Here is a 24,324-nt window from a genome sequence, read left to right on the forward strand (position 1 = left end):
AACATTTTATCACCATGTATGCATCGGATTCTGATCTTCATGCTGCACTAGAGAAATTACTTTTACGTAGGCAGAATGACAATGAACCGTTCCAGAAGTTCGCCTTCGAGATGGACCTTCAGTACCGGAAAGTGAACAGGATGACAACAAATAACAAAGAAGCAGAAATTGTCACCTTCATTGCAGAAAGAGCCCTCCCGTACTTGAAAGCAAATCATCTTGCGAGTCGTGCTGCAACAGTTGTGGATCTCATCAACTATGCGTCAAAAATTGAGCGTCCTGTACAAGAGAAGTCCCACAACAAGTACAAATCCTGGCAAAAAGGTGAGAAGAAAGTGGAATCTCATCAAACAAATTCTGCAAATTCTAGAAAGAAGTCTCCACCACCCTCAAATAATAGACAACAACAACAAAATCAACAACAACCACAACAACAACAAGTGGCACCTTTCCGGCAACAAGGACGACCGAAAGTGTGTACATTTTGTCCACATTTAAGCAACCATACCATGCTGAGAGTGATCAACACTCTCAGCGTCAACAATCGTCACAAGATGCGACGGGAAACGGGAGGAGGGAGTAACCATCCACGGATTTGTGGTTACTCATCCTCTAATTCAAGATCCAAATCGACTAATTCCTATCCTTCCTATTACTTTCCCCTCCTGTAAATTAAATGCCTTAGCGGATACTGGTTCTACGATTTCAATTGTACCTTTAAAATCGCTTAGGAAAGTTTTAGGGAAAGGATTTTCTGTAAATAAATGGATAGAAGGACCAGTTATCATGCTAGATGGTACTGAGTCTCTTCCTTCTGGTATGGTTACGTTAAAATTTAATTTAAATGATCGTGAATACACTCACACATTTGCTGTCATGAATAGTTCGAATGAAATGCTCTTGGGTATGGACTTTCTTCATAATTGTGGGTTAGTGTTGGACATAGGGTCACTGGAATGGGGTTTTTCAGACTCCTTTCCAAGTCAAAAGTCCCCACTCACAGTTAGTAAAGTTCACGTATCCAATTGCAATTTACAATTAGTGAGCGAATTCGAATCCGACCAACTGAAGGAGCTTATCAAAAAGTTTCCCGACGTAGTCGATGCCCCATTAGGGAGAATAAAAGGTGTCAAGCACACAATAAAAATGATGGAGGAGCATCCAAAGAGACAGCGTCCGTATCCAACGGCACCCCACAAACATGCAGAGATCAACCGGCAAGTTGACGAAATGCTAAAATTGGGGGTGATCCGTCCATCAGATTCCCCATACGCAAGTCCTGTTCTTTTGAAAGAGAAAACGGATGGGACTTGGAGATTGTGTGTTGATTTGAGACACATCAATAGATATACCGAGAATGACAGTTTTCCCATTCCTCGCGTTCATGACCTTCTCCGTAAGTTGGCCAACGCAAAGTATATCAGTACAATGGATGCAGAGAAAGGGTACTGGCAGATCCCTATGGATCATAAGAGCCGTAAGTACACCTCATTCTGTACCCAAAGGGGCCTTTTTGAGTTTAACATGATGTGCTTCGGACTCAAGAATGCTGCGGCGTCCTATCAGAGGATGATGAACGAGCTTCTTGCTGGTCTCGATGAATTTGTGTTAATTTATCAAGATGATGTCCTCGTATTTAGTGAAAACTTTAGTGATCACAAAAGGCATCTCGAGACTGTCTTAGAACGGTTTCGAAAAGCTGGCCTGACACTTAAAAAATCAAAATGCCATTTTGGGAATAATCGCGCAACCTTCCTAGGTCACATTGTGTCCTCCAAAGGCATAGAAATGGACCCTGAAAAGGTCAGGGCCATTCAAAATTTTGAATTCCCATCAACAAGAAAACTTTTAAAGACTTTTCTTGGGATGATTCAATGGTATCATGGATTTATTGACCATATGGCCATTTTAGCGGAACCACTTTATAAGTTGACCTCAAATAAAAGTGCTTATCGTGAAACACCCGCCGCAAAACGGGCTTTTCATGCACTTAAAGCCGCTTTCTTAAAAGGAGTAGTATTAGCCCACCCGATCACTGGAAAGCCTTTCATTTTGAGAACAGACGCCAGTAATATCGGTGTAGGAGCGTATATTTCCCAATTAGACGAATATGGGGAGGAGAAAGTGATTAGTTTTGCCAGTAAAACTTTCTCCCCAGCTGAGCGTAATTACTCAACAGCAGAACAAGAGTGTTACGGTATTCTCTTCGGTCTAGAGAAATTTCGTGAGTACCTTGATGGTCACGAATTTATTCTTCAGACGGACAACCAAGCCCTCACATACCTCGAAAGTATGAAAAATACTAACGCTAGGTTGATGAGATGGTCTTGGAAGTTGCAAGAATGGTCCCCATATATTCAACATATCAAAGGGCGTGATAACTGTGTCGCAGATTTTTTATCACGTAATCCAGGTACAGATTCCACAGAAGTAGACAAAGATGAGGAGTACATGTACCCACCAATTCAGGCATGTTCCCTCAAACTGGCGTGTAAACTGACCCGTGAAGTCATCCAGCGTCACCAAAAACGATGCCCAGAGGAGATGACTGCACATTACTCATCCCCTGACTTTGAGACGATCAATGGGGTGGTGTATTATACCAAAACTCCCACCATCGTTCCCGTCATTCCATCTTCTCTGGTACCTGAGGTCCTCGCCACTTTCCATGACGCTGTCTACAGTGGTCACTTGGGCGTCGACAAAACAATGGACAGAGTCAAGAAGAGCGCATTTTTCCGCAACATGCGTCAACAGATTGTGGACTACATCGCCACCTGTGACATCTGTCAGCGCGTGAAATTCGACAATCGGAAACCTCCTGGTTTGATGCAATCGTCGCCAGTAGAAAAACCGTGGGCGACACTGTACATGGATCTCATGGGTCCGTACATCAAGTCTTCTCCAGGAGGATTTACCCATCTTTTAGTCATCATTGATGGGTTCAGTAAGTGGGTGGAATTGTTTCCTCTGCGAAGCACTTCCGCCGCGGTAATCGGTAAAATATTGGAAGAACAGGTATTCTGTAGATTTGGTATGCCAGAGACGATTGTGAGTGACAATGGTACCAATTTTACGTCTACAATTTTAAAATTTTTGTGTAATCAATGGAAGGTTACCCAAAAATTTACCAGTATTTATCACCCACAATCCAATCTGACAGAAAGAGCCAATCGAACAGTTAAAACTATGATTAGAGCTTATCTTGATGACCAGGCTCATAATAAATGGTCAAAACAGATTCCTTTTCTACAATTAGCCATTAACACGTCAACTCAAGAGTCTACAGGTTTTACTCCTGCCTCAATTCTTTTGAATAATGACCCAAAATTACCTTTCGATATTAATGTCGGCCTCACTGACTCTGAACTAAAAGTTTTAAAGAAGTCAATTCCAAAAACATTTCAAGAAATTATATTTGACAGGCATAATCAGTATCTTAAAATTCTTTCTCTTGTCACTCAGAACCTGACCCGAGCCAAAGAGAAACAAAAGAAGTACTATGACCAACGCCATAGAGATGACCATTTCCAAGTGGGAGACCACGTAGTCATCCGAGACACCACTCTCTCTGACAAGGACAAAGGGATTACGGCTGGCCTATGCCCTCTCTTTCGTCCAGGAGTGGGAGTCATTTCAAAGATTGTTGGCGAGCTGACGTATGAAGTCACATTTCCTGATGGCGTCGTTAAATCTCCACTTCATATCCAATTCTTACGGAGATACCATCCGCGTCAGCCTCAGACAGCGCCACAATTGACACAACCATCACAAATTACGTCGACCCCAACTCAACAATCCAATGTCGACGCATCATCTTCTTGTCCAGATAAGGATACTCTTGATATAATTAATAATAATGATGATGCTGTAAATGATTGTGATGTACCAATTCCTAATGATAATTTAATACATAACAATAGTCGTAGTAATTATAGAAGTAGTATTCCTAAATTAAGTCCAATTAGAATAAATGAGTCACATCAACACGATGATCAAGATTTAATTTCTCAAGAAATGCCAATTCTCAGTCCAATTTCAAATTTTCAAACAGTAGTAGATCCTAACAATAGTTCACAATCTCTTCCACCACCTCCAAGACGTAGTCGTAGACTACTTAAAAGATCGACATAATAATATAGCCGGTGGTCACAAGCGTCCTCGGTAATGAGTGGTATTTTTAGGATGTTTGATGGTGAATTTCTCTCATCTTCGAAAGAATGAAGTTCGGTGGCGTCTTGAGGGGTGATGAGCCCTTCAAGGTCAAAGCTAACGTAGTTCTAATTGTGGTATTAACTAGTGGCCACGCAATAGGATGCGTCTTGGCGACGTGACGAACTAGCCAAGGTCAAATCCAGAGAAATTGCATAAAATGAGTAGATTTCACATCGTGCAGTCCTCTGAGTCCCTCAACTCTCTTCGTAAAGTCGCAAAAATCTTGGTTGGTACGGTGGTTGGATTTGTTGAACATGTTTAAGGTGATTTTTCCATTTAATATAAGCTTTGAGTAAAAGTAACTTGATTAACATTGTGTGATGATGACTCATAAATTTCAAAAAAATGTTCCTCAATAATTGTTCGGGGAAAATTGTTCAAATTTATACACATAATAGATAATAAGTTAGTACACTAGGAATAAAAATAAATTTGGAAAAGGCCCCATTAGATTTTTCGAAATTTTGAAAGTTCCCATTTTTCAATGTAAAACTCAAAAATTTTGGAGGAAAAATTTTTCGGAAATATAAGTTAGGAAAATTATATATGATAGATGATTAGTTGTATGATAATATTTCACCATAAAATTACAAAAGGCTCCAATAGTTTTAGAGATAAAAATTCCTAAAATTTTGATTTTGTGTCAATACATTACATATGTACATATGTATACATGGTACAGCTTTGTAAAAGGTTATAAAATGGTGGTTATCGATCTTGGGTTAAGCCAATAAGTATGAATTCTAGCTATAATTAATCATAGGATAATAAAGTAGTATTAAAATTTCGTATGGCAAGGTTAAATTGTAGGGAAATTTTGAAATTTCCATTTTTCCAATGTTAAAAGTTAGGAATTTTGGAACAATAATTTTCGTTGAAACTTTCTGGAAAATTTATTTATGATAAGTCTATAGTTGTATATTAATATTTAGTGAGATGAAACAATCGGTCAAGGTTAGTTTTCTTGATAAAAATTCATGAAATTTTGATTTTTGTATTACTTCAGTACATACATATGTAACACACAGTAGTCATCATGACGTCACACTGTTAGTATACATAGTACATGTTACAAGTAGGATAAATAGTACTTTAGTGATATCAGATTCCAGGATATAAAATTTGGTGTCATAATTTTTACACATAATATTAAGAAGTACAAAATTAAATAGGTTATCAAAAATAATTTTTATTAATATCTCTAGATGTAAGATTAATTAGTTTAACTGTAGCAATTCGCCCATCTCTCTTTACGTTACTTCACGGTGGACATGTTCCATTGTTACGTAACGTTCGGGAGGGGAGTGCAACCTTTGGAACGCTGATGCAAATGTGACATCAGCATTTCAAAGGTCAAGGGATTCAAAATACATAGATGTAGTTTTCATAAGTATCTCGCCTCTCATGTGTGTCCAAACCATATTGTGTGCAGGAGGAGATCATGAAGGGGAAGAGAGGATAGGAATGAGGAGCACAGAATGATGCGTACGTCATCATGATCATGAGGGCGTAGTTTGTGCATATGTAGCGTAAGTAAAGGTAGTGATCAAGTAGGCGTGGCTTATGTGATCACGTATATATAGAGTAAGCAGAGAGAGAAGAGAAGAAAAGTGTAGTTTTAGATTCAGGATCAGCAGGTTAGATTTAGTGATCATCAAGATCAAGTTCAAGGTTTAAATCTTCGGAAACTTAATAATAAGTTCCTGTCTAGATAATTAGTTAAAATTAAAATAATAGCATTAGCTCTCCCACGTATTCATAATACGAGCATTTCTGTAAAGTTAATATTTTTCAGTCGGTATTGATGTAAATAAATTTAATCATAATTCTTGTAAAAAAGTGAGTTTCTACTACAAATTTCTTGCACAACATCACAAAGAAAAGGGGCATCCGCGAAAGTGGATGTGAATCAGGACACGCAATCCCATAATAGAATAGGGAGCGTTACAAGGCATTATATAATTGATTAAAAAATTGCACAATTAAGTAGGCCATTGAGACATGTATATATCTTTTCTCCTCAGACATAATTTTGCCCGGATTCAGCTCAACCTATAGAAAATTGAGAGGAGAAAGCGCAGAGGAAATGGGAGGGCAGAAGAGTAATTGCAACAGAATGAGGTCTTCTTCTCTATAGGTTTGGCTCAGGGGGGACTGCGAGGAGGAGGAGGAGGGAATTGGGATTAATTGGGATTCGAGGAAGAAGGTGGCTTTATCCGGGATGCTAAAAAATGAGGGTATTAGTGAAATTCAATTGGTGAAAGTGGGCCATGGAGGGTTAGATATGGGATTTCCTGATAGAAAGTGCGTAAGAAAGTAAGAGAAAGCTGCAGTAATTTTCGACATGGTTGACAGGCAAACATTAATTATTTTACCTGTTTTCTTACCAAAAATAAGAAATTAATTTGGAAAAAAATTCAATCAATTAAAAAAAATGAAAAATCGATTACAAAAAAGAAAAATATGGATTATTTATGAAAATTTGAATTCCACAAAAAAATTTTCCACGATTTCCACTAAATGTTTCCAAATACTCTCCACGTGCACGTATCCCTTTACCATTCCGATCAGTTAACGAAAGTGAAAGCGTGTTATCGATTCGAATTCCTAAAAACCAAACCACCGACTTTTCCCTTCTATTATTATGTCCAGCCTGATTAGTGTACAAGTTGGTAGTTGAGTTCACTAGTTACACGTACGTACATCGGTTCACCTAAGCGTGAAGCGAACCTAGTTTCGCCTCCTCTTTTCACAAGGCCGGAAGCCGTCCGATTTGATGGTCGCAAGGTGACAAATTGCTGTAATAATATAATTGGTATCCTATAGACTTTCGCGGCCTGGCCTCCTCCCATTACCCGTTATCTCACCCTTTGTGTGTGCACATACGTAGGTGTTACCAGTGGTCGCGGACAGGGGGACAATGTCCCCACGGTTGTTCGATGTCCGCATTATCTCCCCATGTTATATGAACCCCTCCCTCCCCTATCCTACAATGTTAATGTCCCCACAGCATCCGCGGCCACTGGAGAAATTCAGGCTACTCAATGTATGTACACGATGCAGTGGCCGCGCAAGCATGGGGACAGAGGGACAATGTTCCCACGGTTGTTCGATGTCCCTATCATCTCCCCATGTTATACAAACCCCTCCCTCCCCTATCCTACAATGTTAATGTCCCCCGATGTCCCCACGGCTTCCGCGGCGGCCACATGATGTGACTGACTTTGTGACCACGCCACGCCACACAACTTGAACGTGAACCGGAATGCTTTGGCTAATGCACTGGCTGGCTGGCTGGCTTGGGAAGTCGTATGGCATGTAATTGGGACAAAACACTTGAATAGGTCGTCAATCTTGGGGAAAGTGGAGTGAGCTTCGACTTCGATGTGTGGCAAGTAGTGCATGGAAATAATGGATTCCTGGATTCCTGCTACTTTCACTTCACGGGCGGGCCGTCATATCATCGGTTCTGTTCTATATTTTCCTATATTTACGCATTGCTAATAATAAATATTGACGGTTTTTTGGCCTCCCATGATTCACTTTCTCTTAACGGGAAAGAAAATAGGGCCAAATTTTCCTTTCTTTGAAATGTTTTGGTCGAGTTTATTGAGGTTTTTTATTAGAAGTAGCTCCACCTCAACCCTGTGTCACGTGGTCACATAACAATCCGAAATAAGGGACAAGTCCTTGCAGTTTGACTCACAAAATACCCACACTTTCGGGAAGCAAGAAATTTTCCGTTGTGCCAAATTTTGGAGTACTTTTCTAAGAATTTTTTTTATAGAATGTGTTTCATCTTCTTAGACCTCGTGTGTCACGTGGTCATATTAAGAGACAGGTTCCTGTTGTTTGATTCATAAAACATCCATATTCTTGGGAGCAAAAAGAGAGCATTTTCCACTGTGCCAAATTTGTGTCTATTTTTATAGAATTTTTAAATATAAATTTGTTTCACTTTGTTTGTCCTCGTGTGTCACGTGGTTGAATAAGAGACAAGTTCCTGCAGAAAATATGCATACTTTTCGGGAGGCAAAAAAGTGCAAATTTTCCACCGTGCCAAATTTTGTACCTACTTTTTTGAAGGATTTTTCTTAGAATTTGTCTCACCTCCTCTGTCACGTGTTAACATAACCTCAATAACGGAACAGGTCACCCGAACCGCGTTGCGGCGGTACTAATACTAATACGTTTTCATGTCGCGATTTCCTCCCAGATGTGTAAAGCACCCAATAAAGAACGAATTAAAAGACGATTTCAGAATTGGAAATGAGTTTCCTCAATTGAATCTATTTCACCGAGGAGAAGATCGTGCCATCCCACATTTCTCTCGACTATGTCCCTATTTGCATACGTATATACCTAACTTGGCAAGAATTCCGATTCTGACATCCACATCCTTAAATATTTCCTTCCTTGCTTCCATTTCATTTAAATTAATTACCACCCCGTGAAGAAAACAAGGCAGTTTGTAAGCAATAGAAAAGTTAATTAAGTAAATGAAAATGGAGTGTTTTTCCCAATTGTCGATTAATTTGGTTAATTAAAACGGTAATAGTAAATATTCCGGCGGGGGAAGAAGAAGTCTCAAAGCAGTGGCCGCAGAAGGTGTGGGGGACATTAACATTGTAGGATGGGGGGGGGGGGGCAGGGGTTTGTATAAGATGGGGAGATGATGCGGACCTCGAGCAACCGTGGGGACATTGTCCACACCGTTCCGCGGCCTCTGGATCAAAGTATGCCTGTGGGGCGAACTTTCTTCACCGACCGAATTTAGTGAAAGTATTTACTTACTTACTTGCTAACCAAAGTCTGCATAGTTTCGACAAGTATGTAGTACGTATTTCGTCATGAAAAACATTCTCTTTTCTCGATAAATAATCTTATGTGTGTGGGCGGAAGATGTATTGGGAGAAATGAAGGTAATTTCACGCCTTGACAAACCAGGGAAAACAAGAATATCGAGTTTTTTCCGGTCTACCAATGGAAGTCTCGCAGCGTATGCGATCCGATTTTAAGCAAATTAGTGGAAATCGATGACAAATTTAATTAGGATGATATTTGCGAAAGACCTTATCTCTCAATGGGCACGTTTAGCCGAGATATTTGCATCCGAAGAGGAGAAAACGCGCAGTAAATTTGGAAAGTGTAAAGTTTATCACTTTACTGCGCGCTTTCACCTCTTCGGATGCAACTATCTCTGCCAAACGTGCCCATTGGGAGATCGCGTCTTTTGCAAATTTCATCCTAATCAAATTTGTCATCGATTGAGACTACTTTCCCCAAAATCGGATCGCATACGCTGGTCCACCTCCAAGATTATCGAGAGAGCAAAAGAATCAAGATAATTGGTTAAGAATCTCATTGTTCGATTTCCCTTGTGCTGTGTAAACAAAAGGTTGCTTGTTCGGTTAGGCAGGGCCGAACGTAATGGGAATCTTCTTGTCCAGGGGAGCTGAAAATAATGATAGGTGATACGAACTCATTCTGACTGACGGTCTATCTCCCTCCCTCCCCAACAACCACGACCACTGTTTACTCGACTTTATTCCCTCCCGGTGAAAGCGTGGGACTGGATAATCGCGAGGAATGAGTTTTTACAAGAAGAACAAATTTGGTCGACTGTATTTGAGGATTTGGAAGGTGAGGACGGTCCAAATATTTCGGGGTGAAAGTAGACACAAAAATCATGAAAAGGACTGCAGCTACTTTTGGGGGTGAAAGTAGACAAAAATTCACACTTTCACCTGCATCCACTCCGGTTATTACTGTGTAAATAAATAATTTGTTTATTTTTACACCACTCGCTACTCGACACGGTGTATGTACACGACGTCAAGTGGGTTGGATTGGATATAACACCTTCATTTTGAACAGGCTCAAGTTTTCTGTGTACTTTTGTGTCCCCTCTTTGAATTGAGGTTTCATTTGCTTTCTTTCTTCTATCCAAAGAGAGAGAAAGTTGTCCTCTCGTTCGGGGCTTCGTCTTCTTTTGGACAGTGTTCCGTTTCTAAGGATTTGCTGCATTTCTTGCATCGAAAAGGAAGATTCTAAGTGCAAGAAACTGGGAGAAAGTGCAAGAAATGTGCGCCATCTAGCTACGCGCCGTATGAAGTATATCGGCAGAGAGTAGTTTCTTGCGCCTTGCATTTCTTGCAGGTCAAAATAGCTGCAAGAAACTACTTTGTTAGCGTTGTTTCTGTATTTAGCGTTTCGTTTCTTGCTTTTGGCAGATTTCTTGTAGTGTAAAACAAGAAAGGCAACTAGTACGAGGTGGAAGAAACTCGGAAAAAGTGCAAGAAATAAGCACTATCTAGCCACACGCCGTATGAACTATTTATAGCTGCGGGACGTAGTTTCTTGCACCTTGCATTTCTCCCAGGTCAAAACATTTACCTACAAGAAAACACTTTCTCCCCTTTATTTCTTGCAAGTGGTTACTTACTTTCACCGGAAACCCTGCTTGTGGAAAATGTCGTCAAACAAGTGGGGTGTGAGATTGAGATTGTGCTAGGAAAGAGGGAGTCAATACGAGGAGGACGAGTAGGTCTGTACGTCGTAATGATGACAAGAAGATGGGGATCGAATTTGGGACGTGCCACGCTTTCTTCAAAAGAAGAGAGAAAGTGGCAGAGGCAGAGGAAGAGAAAATGTATTTTGAGTCGACTCTGAAAATCCGCAAAGGTCTCGATCCATTTTATTACGAGGCACAACAGTTTAGTGTTTAGCACTATATTTCTTTCTTCCCTGCCATGAATTGTATTACATGAGCTTTCACTTTATGGTTCATAAGCGTCTGGCAATGGAGATAACAAAAAATCGAAACAATAAAATGGACCGTGGTGGGTGTTTACTTGGGTGAAAAAAAAGTTGGCGTGTCTGGGTGATGCCCACTGTTAAAAATCTGGTGTAGATAGGTAGGTATTGCTTTCGTGGTATTAAAATTGTTACTGTTTGGTAATAAAATTATTTATACGGGGGTCGGTTAAGGTTTGTTACAGATATGGTAAAATTATGATAGTGAGCTATTTATTAGTAGACGGTATTACTTATCAATACCACTTTTGGTACATAGAGGCATATGCGAATACCGCGTGGTATTATTTTAATACTGGATTTCTACAATATTAGAAATCTGGTATAATCAGGCAGCTATTTATTTCTCGGTATAAAAATTGCTAGGGTTTGATAATAAAATTATTTATACCGATCCGTAAACCATTTGCTATCGAAATGGTAAAACTTTAATACCAAGCTATTACTAGACGGTGTTATTTACTTATCAGTACTATTTTGGCAGAGTCATACATGAATACCGTTTGGTATAATTTTTATACCGAATTTCTAAGAGTGTAGGGACGCCAACATTTCTATCTTAAAAATAACTCCACGTTATTTTCCCCTTCCAAAATTAAGTCCGAATTAATAAACTCGTCCCTAAAACATGTTGAACAAAATGATATCCTAAATTTCTTTGCGCAATACTTTCTTTCTTGAAATGAAATGGTGATGAGCTTGCAAAAGTCGAGACAAGTTCCGCTTGTGCCAATTTCATCATCCATCCGCGACACTGTCACTTTATGAAATCGTGCAGTACATCGACATCCGCGTCTCTGGAGAGTTCCAGGAAAGACGGAAAAAGAAATACACAAAAATATTAATTAAAACGGAACAGTCGCAAAGAAAAGGGAAAAGCGGAAATTAAAACTATATTCGTCCTTTTGCTCGGCATTTCTGGAATTCTTTGTCCGAAAAACTTGGCACATTTTCGCTAAATGCGTTCATCCAGTGTTTCTAGAATTTTACGTATGTCACTTACATTCTACGTTGCAGAGAAATTTTACTAATTATAATTTTCATTTGGTTGTGTCGCATCTTGTTTAGGGAAAGAATTCCGGACACAAAAGTTAGAGTGTGTTGGTTTGCGTATATACTAAAAATTAATTATTTTGTTGATTCAATTTGCTGCGTATTATTTAATTTATGTGATTTTCAGGCTTATTTTATTCCAATTAAGTATGAACATGAAACGTAAATAATCTGATTCACACTGAATTCTGATTCTGATTAAATAAATTTAATACCATTTTCGATCCGATTACGCTTTCCTTTGTGAAGATGAAACGATTCATGACTTTATTTGATGATTTGTTTATTATGCAAGATGCGAAAAAAGTCGTACATTTGAACCAATTAAATAAACAGAAGAATTTGATAACTTTATATTCTCAGAATGAAGCTGAAGTAACAAATGGATATCGATCGATACGCTCATATTTGTCTATAAACTAGAAATTACAAACTTGAAATAAATTATATCTACAAAAAACGGCACGCTTTTTAACCCATCATTAGTTCAACGTGTACAATAAAATAATGACAAATCACTAAACAAGAATACAAATGATTAGTTTGACTAGATATTTATCATCTCTCTTTGTTAATCAGTCATTTACAAGAAGAAAAAGAGCAATGTCAGTGTCTTGTTGCGCAATGAGAACAACATTACCTAACTGAACACACACACGGCCAACTAGAAGTGACGCTACCTGCATACGACTTGAAGTTGTGACCCTTTACAAGTAGCTCTCTCCAGTGGCCGCGGAAGCCGTGGGGACATCTGGGGATATTAACATTGTAGGATGGGGGGAGGGAGGGGTTTATATCAGATGGGCAGATGATGCAGACATCGAATAACCATGGGGACATTGTCCCTGCGTCCCCACTCGTTCCGCGGTCATTGGTTCTCTAAGAACTGGATTGTTTACATGCATGACAATCTCCGCTCTTCGATTCTGCTGCATTTTTGCAATGCGAATTTCGCCTCAAATTGCAAGGCGCCCCTGATCAACCTATCCTTAGTGACCCAGCAGACCACCTCGTGTCCTTCCAAAAAAGTCGATGAGGGAAGGCTGCCTCTTAAACTGTCTCGTTTGCAGGGCACTTTCATACGTGGCATTAATGACATTTCGAGGGAACAATATGTTAACCGGGTCTCTAAACCCGAGCGCTTTCTGAATTTTGGGCACCTCCTCCGACGGAACGGTAAAGCCTTGGTCCATTAACCATTGTGCAATCACGGCCCGAAATTTGTCCGGGTATCGGTCAGCGAACATCCACATCCATTTTGGCAACATTTTCTGCTGATGTTTACTGCAGGCTGGACAATTCCCAAAAATCCCGGGAATCATTCGAGCTGAATTTCCAGATAAATAAAGAATACAATTAGATATGCAAACAAATTACGTAAAAAGAGGTATTTTTAGCTGGGTACAGTGGCCGCGGAAGTGTGGGAACATGGGGGGCATTAATATTGTAGAATAGGGGAGGGAGGGATTTATACAAGATGGACATCGAATAACCGTAGGGACATTGTCCCTCTGTCCGCGGACACTGTTTACCTCTTGTCGATACAAATTTCTGTACATTAGCAGTGGCCGCGGAAGCTGTTGGGACATGGGGGCATTAACATTGTAGGATAGGGGGAACGGGTTTATATAACATGGGGAGATGATGCCGACATCGAATAACCGTGGGGACATTGTCGCCCTTCTGTCCCCACACTTCCGCGGTCACTGGTATATAGGTACTTACATTTCAACCAGCGTCCAGCAATGTCGCACGGTCCGCCGTAGAAGATGCACATGATTTGCAATTTCACGAGCCGCTCGTTCCTAAAGTAGACGCCGATATCGAGAGAGTCAATTTCTGGTTGGAACGTCATCGGGTAAATTGTCCCACGCTGGGAGTCCACGAGATGCAAATGAATTATTGAGATGATGAGGATCACCACACTTTTCGGAATTCTTGACATTTTAGCTGTTTTTCACAAAGTGAAGTATAAATTGACTCGTCGCGACGTTAAATAGGGATCAAATTGTTCGAAAAACAAACGTCAACTCGGATGATGGATCAACATTATTGTTGTTTTGTATTTTTATTTTTGCCGAAACGGATGTTTTGGTTTTTGGCCGAATTATTCATTAGTTGGCCGAAAATATTGCGTACAGTGAGTCAACTGACGCAAGAATTTGTGCTATATGAACTATGATATTAATGATGTTGTCCAAGTTCCCATGAGCGAGCGACTGGGTTGATGAAGGGTGCAAATACGGCTATTTTAACATTTTCTGTTTACTCACAATTCCACTCAGAATTAACACTGTGTCACATTTACATTGTCGACGAAAAGTGGAGTGACCACTATTTTTGCCTGCAAAGTTAGTTAGATGAAATACAGTACAATCTCCTCCTTTTAAGCGTATATATCCACGTTAAGCGTGTATGTATGTACGTTCAGATGACAGAATGAGGTAACAATGATCTATTGTTCTCCAAAAACCACTTTATACTCCAGTTTTAGTACGTTTTTAGCAAAAATGCTGTAATTATGGTCAACATGCGGAATAAATTGTTGATGTTGTTGATCCTGAATTTTTTGAGACGCTATTAATTCCATGAGTGACGCTATCCGAGTTAATGGACAGGTCATTAAAACTGGACCAGCAGATGTTTAATGGATATATGGCGTCACTGGTTTTTCGTTACGTATCAGTCAGTCAATGCAAAATGCATACGTAACAGGAAGGCTGCATAATAATTGAATAGCATGGCTTTATCTTTTAACAAGTACATATGCAAAGTTGTTGACTTTAGCAGAATGAATCTCGTTCCTTGTAGGCATACCTGTTAGCATTAGATTTTTATACATGAAATGGACCAAGTAGTTATCTTGAAATCTGTATACGTTTCTGTCCTTGAATTCATTTTTATTTGTGTTTATTATTACCAATAATAATTTGCATAATTATCTAAGATCTATTTCTTGGTATAGTTTACAATACAAATATATTTAGTTTAACGTGAGTTAATAACTGTGCATATTTACAATTTCCTAGAACTCACTCTTATTCACACATGTATGTACACGTGGCGTAAACGTGCCACTTATTTTTTTACCCCTCAAAAATTTATTTACCAACAAACAAAACCTCCAGAAATTTATTTCCCAACAAATAAAACGCCGTTTAAAACTTAAAGAGAAATGATAAATTATGAGAATCCCGTATCAAAATTCATCTCACTTAATGCCCAACCTTCCCCCGCGCTCAAGAAGAAGAAGAAACGTCCAAAATAAATCTCTTGACATTTACTCAAAGCTCTTGAAACGAAACGCAACGCAACTATTTCCACTTGTTCATCTTTCTCCTCTCCCTCTTTTATAAACGTGTATAAACTCAAAGTATACAGTTTTACGCAGTGGCCGCGGAACGAGTGGGGGGACAGAGGGACAATGTCCACACGGATATTCGATGTCAGCATCATCTCCCCATCTTATATAAACCCCTCCCTCCCCCCATCCTACAATTTTAATGTCCCCACTGCCTCCGCGGCCATTGGCTTTACGGAAAAGTTGCGGAAATTTGAAGACTTTCTCCTCCTCTTCTGATCTTCTTCCTCCTTTTCATGAATCTGATTCAAAACTGTAAAACTAAAAAGTATGAAATTGTGACATTTTTCTACTGACAGATCATTCGTCAAGCTTGTCTCTTGGGAGGAGACGAAGATGCCATCGTCTCCTCCATTTTCCGGGGGCGTTATTCCACCTACGCTTTAAAAAAACCTTGCAAAACAATTTAATTGTTTATTTTCCTCGACTAAAATATTTATAAAAATTTCTTCTCAATTAGTAAATAATTTCGGAATTTTACTAAAAATATTACCCTGATGAGACTTTTTCTCCAACTTTCTCTCTCGGATAAAAGGTCGCATTCTTGGTTGGTGTCGAGTAAGAAAGTTGTCTTTTCTCAGTTCCAAATCTCCCGAGGGGTTTGAGACGGAGGAGCAGAAACCGGAAAGACATTTCACTACATCATCTCCTCTTCTTTGCACTCTGGAGACAAAGACAGAGTCAACTTCTTTGCTCGATTTTCTCTCCCAGAAAATATAATACGGGTTCGTCGACTCAGCTCATTTTTGACTCGTTTTATGAACTTGGTATCTCTCGGTGTTCCTTAATTTTCGTTCCGTATTTCTCGTTAGGAAACGTGTTGAATGGTAGCAGCCGCGGAAGGGTGGGGGGACAGAGGGGCAATGGCTCTAAGGTTGTTCGATGTCGGCATTATCTGTCCATGTTATATAAATCCGTCCCTCCCCCTATCCTGCAATGTTAAAAGTCCCCGGATGTCCTCACGGCTTCCGCGGCCACTGGGAAAATGCAGGCTACTCAAATGTATGAGTATGAAACAATCGCCGCGGAAGGGTGTGGACAGAGGGACAATGTGCCTACGGTCTCATCATCTGCCCATGTTATATAAACCCCTATCCTACAATGTTAATGTCCCCACACAGCTTCCGCGGCCACTGGATGCCGGTTCGAGGGAGAGATTCCTTCCCAAATCTGCTACGTATTCTGCTCACGAGGCGTTACCTATGACTAATGGAATCAAAAAAGGGTTAAAGAATTTATTACTTGGATTGTTTCTTGAAACGGGAATGATCTATGGGACACATGGCTTTTCTTCGAAGGAAAGGAGGGAAAGGGAAGGAAGGGAAAGATTAAAATCTGAAAAATTTGTCAAGTGAAATAAAAGAGATTGCAGGAAGGAACGTGTGTGTTGAGTTTTTGACAGTTTTTAGCCCGAATCAGATCTTATGTACCCGTAATTTTTGTCTGTCTATTGATTACGCACGTAAAACTTATCCAATCGACTTGAAATTTTGTACACACGTAGAACGAGCAAACTTAGTTGGAAGATGAGCACAATGTGTGGAAAAATGGGAAAGTTGTAGTGGTCGTATTATACCCACCTCAATTTTTAATGACATCCTGACTCGGGCCAAAGAAGGCTACACTCTGGAGTTTTTTCCCTTCATTCGTCGTCAGTCTTCTTAATAAATTGTGAAATAGGGATTTAAGAAAGGCGGTGACAGGTCGGGGTTCGGGTTATGGAGCTCATTTAATTTGAATGAAAAATCAAAATTAAAAGATTTAAGTATTATTACGTTATGTTACAGATATTACGTGGCAGATTTCAGAAAGGGTGGTGGTGGAGGGTTTGGTTCGTGGGGTGCGTAGTGGATGAGGGAATTTAATTAATTTCATGAAAAGTTGCTGATTCCTGAAATTATTCTCGAAAAGTGATAAAATGTTTTGAATTTGTAAAATGTTGAAGGCGTAAATTTTACAATTGTCAAGTTTGTATTTACTTGTTTATTATAAGATTTCAGATCTGCAAAGAAGTGTTTATAGTAAAGCTCAGAAAGTAGTTTAAAAATTGTACTTCATGTTCGTGCCCAAAATATCTCAAATTTATTTCATGCCCGAAATTCCTATAATTTATTTAAATTTTCATGCCCGGAATCCCTAGAATTTATTTTTATGCCTAAAATGCCACAAATTTATTTCCATGCCCGAAACGCTACAAATGTATGCCCATTCTACTACAAGCATAAAACTTTAAATCGGTACCGTTTTTTGTTTTCTGAGCTAAATTCAGCCCAAATCTCAATATATCTTGATCATCTCACCTGTTTGTTCCTCGCTTCTTGTCCTGTTGTGTCTTTACTTTATCCAAATTAAATGAAACGAGGAAACTTTGCAGAGTTCCAAGTTTTGCTGCCTCGTCAAATGAAACGAAACGGGACGACGAGGAGGAAGAAGAAAACTTTGCTTTTTAATGTTGCCAAACTTTACACATTTGAATCATCCAGAAAACCTTAACAATCAGTGGCACACAACTGGAAGAATAAGAAGTAAAGATCGACTTTATTGCTGCAGGGAAAGTTTGTCGTGCTAAACAATGCGATGGTGTCAAGTGTAACAGTCGGATTTTGTGGAAACTTTAGAATTATGAAGTTTAAGTAAATACAAGCTACGCTTCTTGAGGTAGTTTGATGATGGTCCGAATTTTTCAAAATTTCCGAAGTCAACGTTGAAAAATTGACAATTTTTACAAAGAAAATTCGAGTTTTGGGAAAAAAAAATCGCTAATTTTTCAAGTTTGGACTCAAAAATTTTGATTAATTCTGACGATCGGACAAATTCCCTCAAGAAACGTTACTTACGTTACTTACTGTATTGACTTAAACGTCATAATTTCAAAATTTCCACAAAATCCGAGTCTTACACTTAACATAATCCCATTTTAAGAAAGAAAGCAAATATTGGTCTTATTTAGTTAGTTTGGTGAAAGATTTTTCCCGAGTGTGGGATGTCAAGTGTTGATTCAATATTAACTTATGGTAGAATTTTCGCGGAGAAAGTTGTCAAATTCTAATTAATTAGAGTTCTCTCTCTCTCTGCCCACGCGTTGTTTTGTCGTCTTCGTCATCTTGACAAATAATAAGTAAGATAAGAGGTTATGTAACAAAGCACTGTCAAGATTTTAATAAAATTACGGTTAAATTTAACCCCCCGTGTAAATATGTATGTAAGTATCTCGTTCAGTAGATAAATAGACAAACAGCACGATTTAATTCCATTCCTCATCAAATAGAAAGTAAATTCCTCAGAGAATTGGAAACATCCTCACACGCGAGGGAAATGCACGATGGAATTTCTGGTACGATCAGTGGAAGGTTTTTTTTCCTGATTTTGGGTATCATTGCATGCAAGAGCTGCGGAGGGACTGTGAGGGGACAATAAAACATAGAAAGAGATGCACTTTAAATACATAATTTGGTAGTAAAATCAACACCACAAAATTTATAGTCAGAGATTCAAAATTGTTACCAAGCTAAAATTAATTTCTGGTGTAAAATTCAAGTTTCGCACAAAAATTGGCAAGATGCAGTCAAAATAATTTGGTAATATAATCGCGTAGTCGGAGAGTAAAAATTTCTACCAATAAATTTCTAGTGTCAGATTTGAAATTCTCAGAAATGTTTGATAAATTCGATGACAAATCTTTACCAATTCTTATTCTAATGATTTTGGTCATAACTTCAATATTTTGAGTGTACGAACATTGCAAAAATCCAGTATTTCTATCAGAACATTATTGTCCCCATTGTCCCCCCACACTTCCACAACTCTTGAATTGCATCCATCCACTCCCCAGCGCTATTTACTATCTGATCTATTCATCTCTCTCTCTCTTCTTGTACAACTTGACTTCTTAACCAGAATTGAAAATTCCTTGTACTCTCCTTTGTGGCCACACTTTTGAAGATTTTCTCTCCCCTTTTATCCCACCAAATCGAAATTCAATTTGACCAAAAGTATATCTTCACCTGTTTGTAAGGAGAAGAAGACGACACAGAAAAAAACGACCTACTTACTTCAGTCCAAATTTCAAATTCGAAACGACAGGAAACCAATATACATACCTTTTTTCATTCTCGAGTTAACATACATACAAATCTTTGATCTGATCCAGCTCAGTGGCCACGGAAACGTTCGTAGGGACAGAGGGACAATGTCCCCAGATGTCGGCATCATCTGCCCATCTTATACAAACCCCTTCCTCCCCCATCCTACAATTTTAATGTCCCCACTCCTTCCGCGGCCACTGGATCCACTACCACAGCGCGGTATTTGAGGAGCTTCGATATTATGCATGTATGCGGTTTGATGGTGTTTGGTTTGCTGGTGGAAAACCAATTTTAAATCGGCATCTACTACTTTCTCCGGGAGAAAGTATTTGTACGTCTGTAGCCCTCAGGTTTTGTGAGTGGGTCGTCCCGTTGTAAATAATAAAATCCATTAAAATGCGAGCCTGTAGGAGGATGTCAATAGTTAGTGATCATACATACATCCGTTATGTCAAATATGGGTAGATTGTAAATTATAAATAGCCGATTTGCATTCAAAATCTCAAAAGGAATATTATAGATTTTCCGCCCACACCATGAAAACAAAAACCGAATAAATGTCAAATTAATTCATCCATTTCTTTTGAACTTTTGACCTTTTTGATTCAAAATCTTTTGTTAAAATCTTTTACAAGTTACGTAATATTTCAAAGGGTTTAAAGATTCGCCTTGATTTTTGAAAAGGTATACATTTTCAAAATTTTAAATTTCTCTGTTTGTCACCTACATCAAGAATACTTTTGAACTTTTGACTTTTTTACTTCATACTTTTTGCGTGTTACGTAATTTTTTTAAAGTGAAAATGTCCTCGATTTTCAAAACGTAAACATTTTTAAAATTAAAATTTCTCTTTTTTGATTTCATACCTTTTTGATTTAACCTTTTTGATTTCATTTTTTTTATAAATTTGTTACATAATTTTTTAAAGGGTAAAGTTCCCTTGATTAACATTTTCAAAAATTAAAATTTCTCTTTTTACTCACACCAACACCCACTACCAACATCACTTCATTGAATGGAATCTCATCTTTCTTCCCGTTTTTGCCTTCCTTGCTTTTTCCTGGCTCGTTGACATGTTTCGATTAAAGTAATGAAAGCACTTAGGGTATAACCTCATTATGCGTTCAAAAGTTAAGTGCACCTCAAGGAGTAGGAGGCAGGCAGGCAGGGAGGAAAACATGTATGTAAGCATCATCAAAGTAGTGGTTCTCTCGTTATAATGCAAACATCATCGTCGTTCTGCGGAGGAGGAGGCGAAGGCGAATTGGTCATGAGAGAGGAAGACGAAATATTTACTTACATGGATCTACATGTATTTCGAATTAAGTGCATTTTTTCCGTGATTAGATTTCGTTTCGTGGGGGTGGTGTGTGTAAATATTTACGTGTGTTTTCCATTCCCAAAAGTATTTTATGGACATGAAGCACATTTCATTGATGGAATTAATATTGTTGTTGTTGTTGTGCATTTGGAGTTGTATTTTTGTATGTGGAGAGGGCATTTATTTATTTATGGGATGCCATATTTGCCCCTGAATTTAAACTTATGCCACCAATGTTGCACTAAATTTCGGAAGTATTTATTTTCATGGATAAATTTCTGAGAATTATTTTGCTCTAGAACTTGATTTATCTATACGCTCAAAATTGTAGAAATTTATTTTTATTGTCAAAATGTCGCAAATTTATTTTCATGGTCAAATTGCACAAATGCATTTTCATATCCTTGCCAATTCTGCAACTCTGATGCAAGCATCAAACTTTAAATTGGTACAATTTTGTGTTTATATTCTATTACTATTTAAGGTATTTATGTCATGTCCAAAACTCTGGGAATTTATTTTTCATGCCAAAAATTTCCAAATTTTTGATTTTCACGACTTCCCCATCCTACAACTCTGCTAAATTCTATCTCGATCGAACACATGCAACTTGTCACACCTAATAACAATTAGTTTCCTACTTGACAAATGTGTCGTCATATACATCATTACTTATGCACGCAAAATGTAACAGTCCACACAAATTTGACGCATTGTCATTTACCTTACGCCACGGTAAAAAAAGCTAGAAAACTTTGCTTTCATCCAGCTACGCATAAGATAATTTGCGTCTCCGTACATACATTTCACCCAACCTCCTCCCATCACTTACTTTCTCCTCTTCTTATCTCTTTTCTCTTTTCGACTGTGCATTTGAGTGGAACTTCTTCACTCGCGGAATGAAAAATGATGGTGACTTAAGCTTCGCATATTTACCCGACGGGAGAAAAGAAGGAAATGGTGAGAAGAACTTTATTCTTATAAAGCTAAAAAAATAATATTTCAGGTTCAAATTTCTCCGCTCTCTACCCGTATATTCAATATTTGACTCGTGAGTTGATACATATTCCTACACGTGTACATACAGGCCTCGTGTCTATCTGCGTATATGTATGGTGGTGATGGTCAGTGGCCGCGGAAGGGTGGGGACAGAGGGACAATTTCCACATGGTTGTTCGATGTCCCCATCATCTGCCCATGCAATATAAACCATTCCCTATCCTACCATGTTAATGTCCCCACGGTATCCGCGGCCACTGGTGATATGTGTACATCCATACAGTCCTCGTGTCTACGTATATGGTGATGATCAGTGGCCGCGGAAGCGTGAGGGGACAGAGGGACAATGTCCCCAGGGTTATTCGATGTCCCCTACATTTGTCCATGTTATATTTACAAACCCGTCCCTCCCCCATTCTACAATGTTAATGTCCCCCGATGTCCCCACGGCTTCCGCGGCCACTGTATGCTGATGATGACACCCCTTCGCTGTCCCATTTGTTTCACATGTGCATTTTTCACCCCCAAAAGTACACTAGACACTGACTCTCCGACGCAGAAGAAGAATGATTCAAATGGTGTATGAGAAGAAAAGTCATATTCATATTTCCCATTTTATATTAATATTTGTATACTTATCCGGCCCGGGCAAGTGTCAGTAACACTTTGGACGAGTAATAAAGTGGGACAGAAAACAGGGCAGAAGAAAATTTTCTTATCCAGAATTCCATGCAAGCGCTCGCCTCTACTACTTTGTCTCTTGTTATCCTGCCAAGCAAAGTTTTAGGAGTATAGTTTTCAGGGGTGGGCAAAATACGGGGTCAAAATATGGACAGTATTTTAAGCTCCGTTTTGAATTTTTGGGGCTGCTACACCCACAAAAAGATGATAATCGACGTAGAGAAGGCAACAGTCGTATGAAAATACAGGTTTTTGTGAAGAAATTAACTTTTTATCGTTGTCAAAATGCATTGTTTTTAAAAAATGAAGTATTTTAACCGCGACAAAAAGTTAATTTCTTCACAAAACCTATATTTTCGTAAAAATGTTGTCTTTTCCACGTAGATTCTCGTCTTTTTGTGGGTGTAACAGCCTCAGAAATCCAAACCCTGGGAACAACTAAGATCAAAATACTGTCCATATTTTGACACCGTATTTTGCCCACCCCTGACACTTTTACATATGAGTTGGAAGGAAATACACGCGCATACGGCAGATCATTTCTCTCTGCAAGTCTGGTATGTATCATATCTTGAAATCTTTAGGGTCCCGTCCGTCCGTACATACAGGAAGTGAAAGTATCCTACTTTTTGAGATTGTAAATTCTGCCTAGTCTCGATCTACATAATATTTTCTTATGCTAATCTAACCCGGAATGGTCGTCTCTTCTTTCTTCCTTATTCCTCGCCACGTTTTCTTTCCCCTCGTAGCCCTACCCCAATTTTGTCTGGAGAAAGAGAAAAAAATAGGACCGACTTTATTTCCCATTTTCTGTTGGAGAAAGCAGATGGAAATGATCCATATTCGTATTAAGGGCACTTTTACGCGTGAACCCATGAAGATGAAATAGTCCAAGGAGTAACAACCAGAGAGGGAAAGTAGTACATATTAGGGTGACTAGGATACATCGTGTCGCAGTGGCCGCGGAAGCCGTGGGGACGTTAACATTGTAGGACAAGGGAGGGTGGGGTTTATACAGCATGAGGAGACGATGGGGACAATAAATATCCGTGAGGTAATTGTCCCCACCCTTCCGCGGCCACTGATCATCCTGCTGGTGGGATGCACCAACCATCTAATATTTTAAAGGAGGGGGAATGGAACTATAAAATTATGAGTGCGGTTCGTTTCTTGCCATTCCGCCGTATTTTTTCTGCCTTTAGAAGAAACCCGGGTTCACTTTCACTGCAAAAAAGAGAAAGAAATTCTGCCCTGTTTTCCCCACTAGCTTGTGTTCTGTTCTTCACTTTACTTTACTTCAACGCTACACATTAAGGTTCATCTCTGACGCGAAGGTGTAATGGGGTTCTTTCCCTAAAAGTTAAAATGGGTCATTTTGTTGTGAGTGAATTTTTTTTGGAGGAAAGTAACCTCTCGGTCGAGTTGTGGTTATCGTATGCACATAAGTGCGAGATATGTGCATACGAGGTCTCACCTCTTATTATTATTATTATTATTGGGTTTGTGGTGTGGTGAGAAAGCACTATCCGTAATTTTGTACTTTCACCACCATTTTCTTTTCCGGAGAAAGTAAACTATTAGCAAAAAAAAGCGTAGGCGGGAACCCCCATTTTTTGGCAAATGCTTGCTTAATATAACCCGACATTGATTTCCTTTTAGGCCTAATTTTTTTAAGTTTAGTGGAGAAAAAAGGAGGATAAAATTTTGCCTGGCAGGGTGGGCGCGTGGGTAGGTGAAAGCGCGTCTTAAATTGATTTTGTCTCAAATTGCAGAGAAGAATATGACACGGAGGA

General features: G+C 39.0%; 2 protein-coding genes across 8 annotated transcripts in view; one reads left to right on the forward strand and one right to left on the reverse strand.

Annotated features, from left to right (window-relative positions):
• LOC110854193 (tyrosine-protein phosphatase Lar) overlaps positions 1 to 24,324 on the forward strand; it is a 224,196-nt gene that overhangs the window by 145,827 nt on the left and 54,045 nt on the right. For 6 of the 7 annotated variants that reach the window (XM_035854767.1, XM_035854764.1, XM_035854765.1 and 3 more), the window contains exon 4: positions 21,858 to 21,902. The exons of the other annotated variant lie outside the window; for it this stretch is intronic. In XM_035854767.1, the coding sequence (XP_035710660.1) occupies positions 21,858 to 21,902 (45 nt within the window). The remainder of the gene's footprint in view (positions 1 to 21,857; positions 21,903 to 24,324) is intronic. 7 annotated transcript variants of the gene reach the window in all.
• Positions 12,414 to 14,528, reverse strand: LOC110854348. Its single transcript, XM_022102778.2, has 2 exons — positions 13,810 to 14,528; positions 12,414 to 13,411 (listed from the first exon to the last, which is right to left on the reverse strand). Exons 1-2 carry the CDS (start codon positions 14,027 to 14,029, stop codon positions 13,074 to 13,076), a joined length of 558 nt encoding a protein of 185 aa, XP_021958470.1. The 5' UTR covers positions 14,030 to 14,528; the 3' UTR covers positions 12,414 to 13,073.

Source organism: Folsomia candida, unplaced genomic scaffold (genome assembly GCF_002217175.1).
Source record: "Folsomia candida strain VU population unplaced genomic scaffold, ASM221717v1 Fcan01_Sc009, whole genome shotgun sequence".
Lineage (NCBI taxonomy): Eukaryota > Metazoa > Arthropoda > Collembola > Entomobryomorpha > Isotomidae > Folsomia > Folsomia candida.